Below are 9,358 nucleotides of genomic sequence, written 5' to 3'. Positions count from 1 at the left end.
TCCCCACTTGATACAGTAATTTTACTGTGACGGTGCCACCTGAAGACGGAAGCTTGTGTTTCCTCCGAAACGTTGTGATTTAATTCATCTTGTTTTTTTCTTTTTTACCTACTTGACTTTACAGAAAAAACCAAAGATCATGAGATGAATACCGTTTGCTTTTTTCGGCTTGGGCTACTCGATGGCTGTAAGGTTGTACTATTAAATCAATGGATTGTTCAGTGTCATACTTCACCATACAACTCAGTGCGCTTTGGTGAAGTGGGGGCCTCAAGACCACCACCCGTGGTAATCCACCTTGGGACATGCAAAACAAACTGATTGTATCGCTGCATCTTCTCGGTATACGTCCTCTCTCGGATGCGATTTATTCATTACAAATCTGTTCACATTCGTATTGTATACTTTTAAAAAAAAGAATGTCCATGCAATGGGATTAGGTTGTTGTTGTTTTGCTCCCTTGAATAAGAGACAGATGGTGTGAGTGGGCTCACACCTGCTCATGAATAAAAGTGGTTATCTCCAATTATAGCTGTGGTTGAATAAAACGTCCTCCTCAATTACATGGATTCGTTGAGGAACAACTCGAGGTACAATCTCGCCATCTGCTGGTGAATATTGGGTGATGCTGCGTGTGCAGTTGTGCTCAAGCACATAAAAAAATAAACTCACCGCGATCATCAAGAAAACTGTGGCCATAAAAGGAAAAATATAAGCCGACGATTTTGGCAATGGTTTTATGTCTAATGAATAAGGCTCATTGTCCAAAACGTCACCGATTATATACACTCCCACGTATCCAAGACGGCTGGCCAGAGTGGGAGAAGTAGGCCAAATACCCGCTGAGAGCTCCCTCCAAAGGGAGGCTCTTCCGTCAGCACTGACATTAGCAAGCAATTGCAAAAACTGCCCTCTCCCTTTGAAATTGCTACACAAAAGTTACATCTTCTCAAAGCTTGTTTTTCCCCAATGCAAACCCCTGGTGCACATTGACCTTTTATTTTAAGAAAGCACCATTTGAAAATCTCACATTCTCCCAAAAAAAGAATAGTTACAATTTTTTATTCAAGTTGTAATATAACCCGAACTCTCCTTTTGCTCTAACGAGGCACATGTATGTCCCACAGTGTGCTCCCCCCATCGGCTCAATAAAGGCAACAAATGAGATCTCGCGAGAGTTCGCCGCGGCTCTGCGCCCTCCGCCACCACGGCGTCACCAAATCTCGCGATGTTTGGGCCGGGTCCTCCCCCCCCCCACTGCCTCCCCCCACCACACGCTGGAGGAAAAGGGAAGAAACTGGAGCGGCCGGGAGAGCCACTGGAGCTGGCTCAGCCTGGAGCCACTAGATCCACAGGAGCTCGTGGCGCTACTAGTTTCCCCGGGAGACGGCAAGAGGAGCCCACGCCGCTTGATCCATTCAAGTGAGAGACATTGGAGCCACTGGATCCGTCAAAGCTGTAGCCACCAGGTCTACTGGAACCGATAGAACTGGAGCCGCTGGATCGAGCGAATCCAACATCGGAGCCACGCGAGCCATCGGAGCTGGAGCCGCCCAGGTCACTCGATCCAGCCAAGCAGCTGGAGGAGCCACGTGAGCCACCAAGAACCTCCGCTGGTGGTGGGGCTGGAGACGCAGCGTCTACGGGAGCCACCGAATTCATCTGGGACACCTGATTCACCACATCCACCACCAAAGCCACTCGAGCCACGGGAGCACCGAGCGGAGATGTCGACGCAGGACGGGCTGTACGTGACGGACGCCACCGAGATGCCGGCCGAGATCGTGGAGCTGCACGAGATCGAGGTGGAGACCATCCCCGTGGAGGCCCTGGAGGGCATGGAGGTGGAGGTTCAGCAGCTGCAGCAGCACGAGCAGCAGGAGCAGCTGGAGCAGCTGCAGCACGGAGGAGGCGGAGGGGTCATCTCCCTGCAGCCGCTCAGTAGCAGCGGCGACGACGATTTTGATGATGACGATCAGCAGCAGCAGCACCGCTACCACCACCACATCATGGCCCATCACCTCCACCACGAGGTGATCCTGGTGCAGACCCACGAGGAAGTTGTGGGTGAAGAGCAGCTCGATGTTTCAGCCTTCGATGACCACATTTTGGTGCCAGTTCCCCTGGCTATGACAGAGGAGCGTGAGGCTGAGGAGGAAAGTGGTAGTGATGATGCTGATGATGGAGATGATCATGATGATGGTGATGATGGAACTCGGTACGCGGTTAGGCACCAGCAAGATGACGACGACGACGATGATGACGATGAAGAGGAGATTAGGGCTGGACAACAGCAACAGCAGCAGCAACGTCAGCAGCAGCAGCGTCTTCTGCTCGGGCGAGCGGCCTTCTCCTCGGGCCCCGTGGCAGCCAGGAAAGCCGGTGGCAGGAAGACCGGAAAGAAGTCCCAGGGGACCCGGCGTGGTCAGCACGGCGAGGCGGGGCCCGAGAGAAGCCCCCGACGTTGGGAGCAGAAGCAGGTGCAGATCAAGACCCTGGAGGGCGAGTTTTCCGTCACCATGTGGGCATCAGGTCGGTTCAAGCCTCTGGGGCAGGGGGTGAGTCTGAGACTTGGGTAATTGAAATGACCAGCGTGGTGATGAAGTATGGTCAAATAACCCACCACGGCCATCTGGGCATCAGGTCGGTTTGAAGCTTCTGGGGCAGGGAGTGAGTCTGAGACTTGGGTAATTGAAATGACCAGCGTGGTGAAGTATGGTCAAATAACCCACCCCCATCACGGCCATGTGGGCATCAGGTCGGTTTGAAGCTTCTGGGGCAGGGAGTGAGTCTGAGACTTGGGTAATTTAAATGACCAGCGTGGTGATTAAATATGGTCAATAACCCACCACGGCCATCTGGGCATCAGGTCGGTTCAAGCCTCTGGGGCAGGGGATGAGTCTGAGACTTGGGTAATTGATATGACCAGCGTGGTGATGAAGTATGGTCAAATAACCCACCACGGCCATCTGGGCATCAGGTCGGTTCAAGCCTCTGGGGCAGGGAGTGAGTCTGAGACTTGGGTAATTGAAATGACCAGCGTGGTGATGAATTATGGTCAAATAACTCACCGTGGCCATGTGGGCATCAGGTCGGTTTGAAGCCTCTGGGGCAGGGGGTGTCTTGAGACTTGGGTAATTGAAATGACCAGTGTGGTGATGAATTATGGTCAAATAACCCACCGTGGCCATCTGGGCATCAGGTCGGTTTGAAGCCTCTGGGGCAGGGAGTGAGTCTGAGACTTGGGTAATTGAAATGACCAGCGTGGTGAAGTATGGTCAAATAACCCACAACCATTACGGCGTGAGAGAGGCCTTCATCATCCAGCAGTGGATTGATAAAAGGGGCCGTTTGTCCATGTGTATTGTGACATGAGGGCCTGGGGTGAGTTTATTGCAGGGGACTGGATCAGATGGAGGTCTGAAGCCATATTTTATGGTTCACGGTCAGGATTTGGGGTTGAGGTTCTGACTTTAAAGATGACAATACTCTATTTGATTTGGGTCACTGGAAGGGTTTGGTTGTGGTTCTGAGGGGTATTGTGTGGAATTTGGATGAGGGACATTTGTTGTAGTTCTGAGTTCCGGTTTGGATAGTACACATTTTTTATGTTTGGGATTCGAGTCCGGGTGTTTAATTTCTGCCTTGGTTTGGAATTCGAGTCGGGATTTGAGATATGGTTATGGCATCGAGCACCTCGGGATTTTGTTCAGTTATTGTTGTACATGTGCGGATTAGGGGATGGGGTTGAGTCTGTGGGGTTTAGATGTTTGCGTGTGGGTGCATGTTCAGGGCACCTTTTTGCAAATTGTGTCTTGAGCCAGGGGTTGGGATCAGGAAGGAGGTAATGGATGAAGCTATGAGATTTGGCTCATGATTTTTTTATGTGGTTGTGGGTCATTGTTTATCGCGTGTAGGTAAACAGGTGAAATGCGTGATTTAATCCCTTGTTCTACATTAGGGTGCGGGTTTGGAGATTTATTTGGGTTCATGGTTTAATATCCGTGCTTTCGTCTCACTGATGTTAAGAGTGGATTTTAAAACAACCAACAAAAATACTGCGCATTCGTCCCGCTTAATCTCTCCATTGTTATTGTTGCTGCGATTAATACAAAGGCAATGCAGCCACTCATTATCATCATCACCGCTGGTTACGTCATGGGCGGATCCTACCCCCAATGCCCCCCCCCGTCACGCCAGGAGACGTGAGGGGGAGAGGCCCGCTGTGTATTTGAACGTATTTTGCCTCCCCCTTTTTAAAGTACAGCCAATCAATGGTAGCTTTCCATCCATTCATTTTTTGTTGCTTTACCTCATCGTCATCCCACCAACGAGAGGTCGATTTCAGCCACCAGGGGCCCATCTGGGTCGCAGTCCGGCAATCATTATAATTGCTAGTCGGGATAGGCGAGCGCGTTTGGAACGCTTCTCCCTATTGGTTCCCGCCACATGTTTCCACCAATAGGGGCTGTCGAGACGGCGACCCGCGCCTGTCTAGTCTATGGTTTTGAAACTAATTTAAAATGGGCAAAACGGGATTTTTTGTCCCAACCTTCCAAAAAAAGAGAATTATCTTTTTTTTTATTTCATCAGCCTATGGATAGTTTAGGTCAATGCTTTCCATCAGCATTTGTTTCGGCGCTAAACATTTCACTAGTCTCGTCTGTATGTGTACAGGCCATTTGTCAACCCAGATTTGAAGCTTTCGTGACTGCAAGGATTCTTAGGTTTTTTTCGGTAAAGTCACGTAGGTAAAAATTGTTTTAATTAATTAAAGTAAAATAAAAAATAAAATAACAAACCTAAGAATATTTGTCCATCCACTGCTGGATATGAGGCCCCTCCCCACGCATCTTGCCTCCATACAACTCATAAGACGCCCACAGTATTTGCAGGCCACTCCGTGACCACAGTTTTAAAGGCAACACGGTGCCTCTGAACAATCAAATCAAGTACAGTACATCAAAATTGTTTGATATATTGCGTTATAAAATCGACCAATTATCGATTTGCACTGACCATCCAGGAAACGAGATTCAGTGATGCTTTTCGTGGTAAATAGAGGGCATTATGCATTTTTTAAAATTCTAGATTTGAAGCTTTCGTGACTGCAAGGATTCATACTCTTTGTTTTTTTCGGTAAAGTCACGTAGGTAAAAAATAAAATAGATGAAAACAACTAAATTAAATCATTTAATTTAGTTGTTTTCATTTACTTTATTTATTTTTTACCTACGTGACTTTACCGGAAAAAAATAAAGAGTATTTTATTTAAAATATATTATTTGGATGATAGTGACGGGAGTGGCAGCCAAGGAATAGAACGTGTCCGAGAACGCGTCCACCAAGGTGGTTGAGTAATGAAATGGGATTGTAATACATCCCAGAATCGTAAGAGATGGTGGCAACTTGGTGAGGTCTTCATACAGCTGTGAATTGATAATGGCGAATGATCATGATGATTATTATTATCGTCCACTGTTGTGAAGCCTGCCTTGGCGACCAGGAGAGAAGGGGTCATCCTAGCTAAGAGGATAGGGCCCCTGAGGCTGAGACAAAGGAGATGACACCCCTATATTTACCCGCAAACTATTTTCGTGTGGCACAGCCCTTACCTTTTTTACAATCTTAGAATCTGGGCTGGGACAGTATTGGTTCTCCTTAAAATGTGAACATGAGTGACCTGTATTTTAGAACTGGAAAAAAACTGACCGTACGGTTAATGCATCTTATTTATGTGCGTTAATGCACAGTTGAGTGTTATCACCTCATGAGTTGAATTTTATTTGGGTGCTCTGGGTTTCTCCAATGCATTAAATAAACTCGCACTCAATTAGATAAATATCGCAAAGCACGAAGATCATACAGATATGTTTTGAGGCTGTCCTGGAGAAATTCAGGATTACTATTGGGTGTTTTTAGATGCTTTCACGTTAAACGTTTGCTATATCAGGAAGTATAACATAGTCCTTGTGGAAACAAGACAAGAGTCGAAAATGACAAGAGATCCACAGTCAAGACCGTCCATAAAACACTTTGACATGCAAGTATATGTCCAGCAAGTTTGTGAATCTCTTGCTGAAATGAGGGCCTCCCCACACCATGCAGACAATGAGGGTTATTTGATCATACTTCCTAATGCTGGTCAATGTGGATTGGTGAAGGTGGGGTAATGTATTCTGCTTTTCTGCCCATAGTGGCTACCACACGTGTTTTATGCATGTTGGTCCATCATCTGAGCACTATCCAGGCTCAAGCCTGCATAACTTTGAAAGTCCGATGGAATTGGGTACATTCTGGATTATTTGATAGTAGCCGGAAGGAACTTTATGGATTTTCATATACAAATTTTGCAATGTTTGAGGCCCAATGGTGTTATGAATCGTGAAGGGTCTGCTATTGTAAAGTGTGATATCACCTTTCATCCAGTTTGTTTTGTTAAACAGCTAAATATTGAAATGTTTTTTTATATTTATAACATTATTTTGTACCACACTCATAATGAGCAAATTATACAAGATTGCTCTTTACATGAAGTAATGCTCACTAATTATTAGCTAAAAACAAATGGCTCATGCTTCTTTTTGCCTGCCTACAGCCGATGGTAAAAAGTCTGACGTGGAGCCAGAAGACATTGTGGAAGAAATCATCTCGGCCGGGTCACCATTGCCCGACTACTCTGAGTACATGACAGGGAAAAAGTTACCTCCTGGTGGCATTCCTGGCATCGACCTCTCTGACCCCAAGCAGCTGGCAGAGTTTGCCAGGTACAAGGATATATTATTCATGTATTCCCTGCCTCATTCTGGGTAATGCCACGGAGTGAGGTAATTTGTTTGGGACATTTGCACACACTGGCTCACTTTTGATTTGTACATGACACCCAAACATTGTAGTTTGTGAGTGTTAGAGTAAAGCATTATCGGAAGAGGCTGATGGTAAAACCCTCAGTACTCCAGAAATTTGGACTCATGTTATTTTGGTGGGGAGCAGTGGTAAAGTGGTTCGTGCTCTGGACTATGAAACCAGAGACCTGAGTTTGATTCTCGGCCATGTGTCATATTTATCAGTCGCGAGTGATAAGCAGTCGTGCTTGCCCCTCTTCACCAACTTGCAGTGATGTGTATGGACTAGTATGGTCAAATTATTTACATGGTGGAGGGAGGCCTTCATCCAGTAGTGGATTGACATAGGGCTGTAAATTCTAAAATACAATGGCTTCTGTGAAATCATATGATCTCCCGTAATTAGTAACAGGTGTTATTTTATTTTTGCTTGAGAAAAGGACATGACCACTGGTTTAGTCAAAAAAAATATAGATCTTCATGGTGCTTAGTGAGCATATTTCGGGAATTAATTACTTTTCATTTTTTCGGCCTGACATTGCACAAGGATGAAGCCGCGGAAGCCAAAAGAAGATGACTTGCCCAGAACCATTGCATGTCCGCACAAGGTATTTTAACGTTTTGTGAGTCTCTTTAAAAAAAAAAGTCCATAACACTTGCATTGGTATCATTTAGAATGATCGTGTTTTTATTGTATATTTATCGACAGGGGTGCAACAAAATGTTCAGAGACAACTCAGCCATGCGAAAGCACCTACATACGCACGGGCCTCGTGTGCACGTCTGTGCTGAGTGTGGGAAGGCTTTTGTGGAGAGCTCCAAGCTCAAGCGTCACCAGCTGGTCCACACTGGCGAAAAACCTTTCCAGGTAAAATGCCGTGCATGCTGTCACGATGAAATAAGTCGATGGATTAACCTTCAGACATTTTTAAAAAAGTTTTACCTTTATGGTTAGATGTGCTCAACTTCATTATGGTAGTTTGCTGTTTATGCATTCATATAACATTTATAATAATAATAATATTTCGAACAGGAAGGCTTCAATACATCCCAGCATTTTTTTTCAGAGAGTCCTGAATGAGATTTTTGCATTTACATGTTATATACAATTAAAATTGTTCTATGTTTCAGTGCACATTCGAAGGCTGTGGAAAACGCTTTTCTTTGGACTTCAATCTTCGGACGCACGTTCGAATTCATACGGGTGACCGACCCTACGTCTGTCCCTTTGATGGTTGCAGCAAGAAGTTTGCACAGTCTACCAACCTCAAGTCCCATATCCTAACACATGCCAAGGCCAAGCACAACCAATGAACAGCGCAAATGGCCATTTCGCACAAAAGCATTTTGCCATATTCTGCAGGGCATTGCCTAACCTTGTGTGCCCCTTTTTTGCTTGAGCTGCAGCCAACCAATAGCCCTAGCAAAAGGGCATGAACATATTCATAATTATTGACTGAATTGTGTATTTAAAATATATACTGACCTAGAATATAATAATTTATATTTTACAACCCTTTGCCACACCGTGTGGATTTTGGGGATTGACCGTACAGTTGGTGACGGAGTGGGGGCTCAGGACCGTTACAGATATCACTCGCTGCTGATGTACGTTGAACTTCTTTCGCATCATACGTAGCCAATCGGAGTTGCAAAATATGTCAGCCGTGGCCGGGAATCAAACTCAATTCGCCGGGTTCTTAGCGCAATGCACAAACCAATGCGCCACCACTCCACCCCAAACCTATAATTAAGATTTTAAAATATTTGGCCTGTAATCCAACAACATACTATATTTTGAATGTGTGATGTTTGTGAAAGGGCTTGTTTACTTGTGCTCTATATTGTACAGTAGAGGCCTGCAACTCTCAGACTACAAGATTTGTGATAGATTTTAAGTGTTTGTCTTGACGCTGAAATATGCACAGCATGTATTCTATGTTCAGCACGTGCACATGTGTGAACCAGGTTTTAAAAAATAATTTGTTATACACTTCGATATGCGTATATAGTGTTTATTTGTCATGGTTAATAATTGGACAAATGCCCTTTTAAAAAATATATCTCCTGTGGAGTGATATGTGACAACTGCACATACTCTTGTGTCTTAATTTTTTGCGTGTGATCCTTGAAATTTTGTGAGCCTGAAATCGGCATTAATATGTTGGGTTCTGTCTTTGTATCCAACATACCAAAATCAAGAAACTACTTTGTAAAGTATTTAACGAAATGTATATTTTTGAATATAGTATTGAATAAGATGCAATAGATCGTAGCTCGGACTAATTCTGATCCCAGGTGGTTTTATAGGAAAAAGTACTAATATTTTTCGAGGTGTGTATGGTATCTGTTAACTGTTGTACAGTATTAAAACAACAGATCTGCTTGTTGGAACTGAAACTATTAGCCTTTCCCTATTGTACCCGTTGCAGTATTGGCTGTGCCACCGATCGTATTGCAGATGGTAATGTGCGGCACATACAGGCTTCAATAAACTTTATATCCCATTCTAA

The 9,358-nt window shown here is 45.0% G+C and overlaps 1 protein-coding gene across 2 annotated transcripts; it reads left to right on the top strand.

Annotated features, from left to right (window-relative positions):
* The first annotated feature begins 1,283 nt into the window (after positions 1 to 1,283).
* LOC144943173 (uncharacterized) lies at positions 1,284 to 9,358 on the top strand. 2 transcript variants are annotated; one of them, XM_078870411.1, is made up of 5 exons: positions 1,284 to 2,532; positions 6,599 to 6,767; positions 7,393 to 7,453; positions 7,555 to 7,713; positions 7,977 to 9,358. In XM_078870411.1, the coding sequence occupies exons 1-5, from the start codon at positions 1,728 to 1,730 to the stop codon at positions 8,157 to 8,159; spliced, it is 1,377 nt and encodes a 458-aa protein (XP_078726537.1). In that variant the 5' UTR covers positions 1,284 to 1,727; the 3' UTR covers positions 8,160 to 9,358. The 2 variants fall into 2 exon arrangements, with proteins under 2 accessions (XP_078726537.1, XP_078726538.1); XM_078870412.1 differs by lacking the exon at positions 7,393 to 7,453.

This window comes from Lampetra fluviatilis, chromosome 30 (assembly GCF_964198595.1).
Source record: "Lampetra fluviatilis chromosome 30, kcLamFluv1.1, whole genome shotgun sequence".
In the NCBI taxonomy this organism is placed as follows: domain Eukaryota; kingdom Metazoa; phylum Chordata; class Hyperoartia; order Petromyzontiformes; family Petromyzontidae; genus Lampetra; species Lampetra fluviatilis.
Note: the sequence above shows the minus strand (reverse complement) of the source record. Positions and strands in the feature narration are given on the sequence as shown.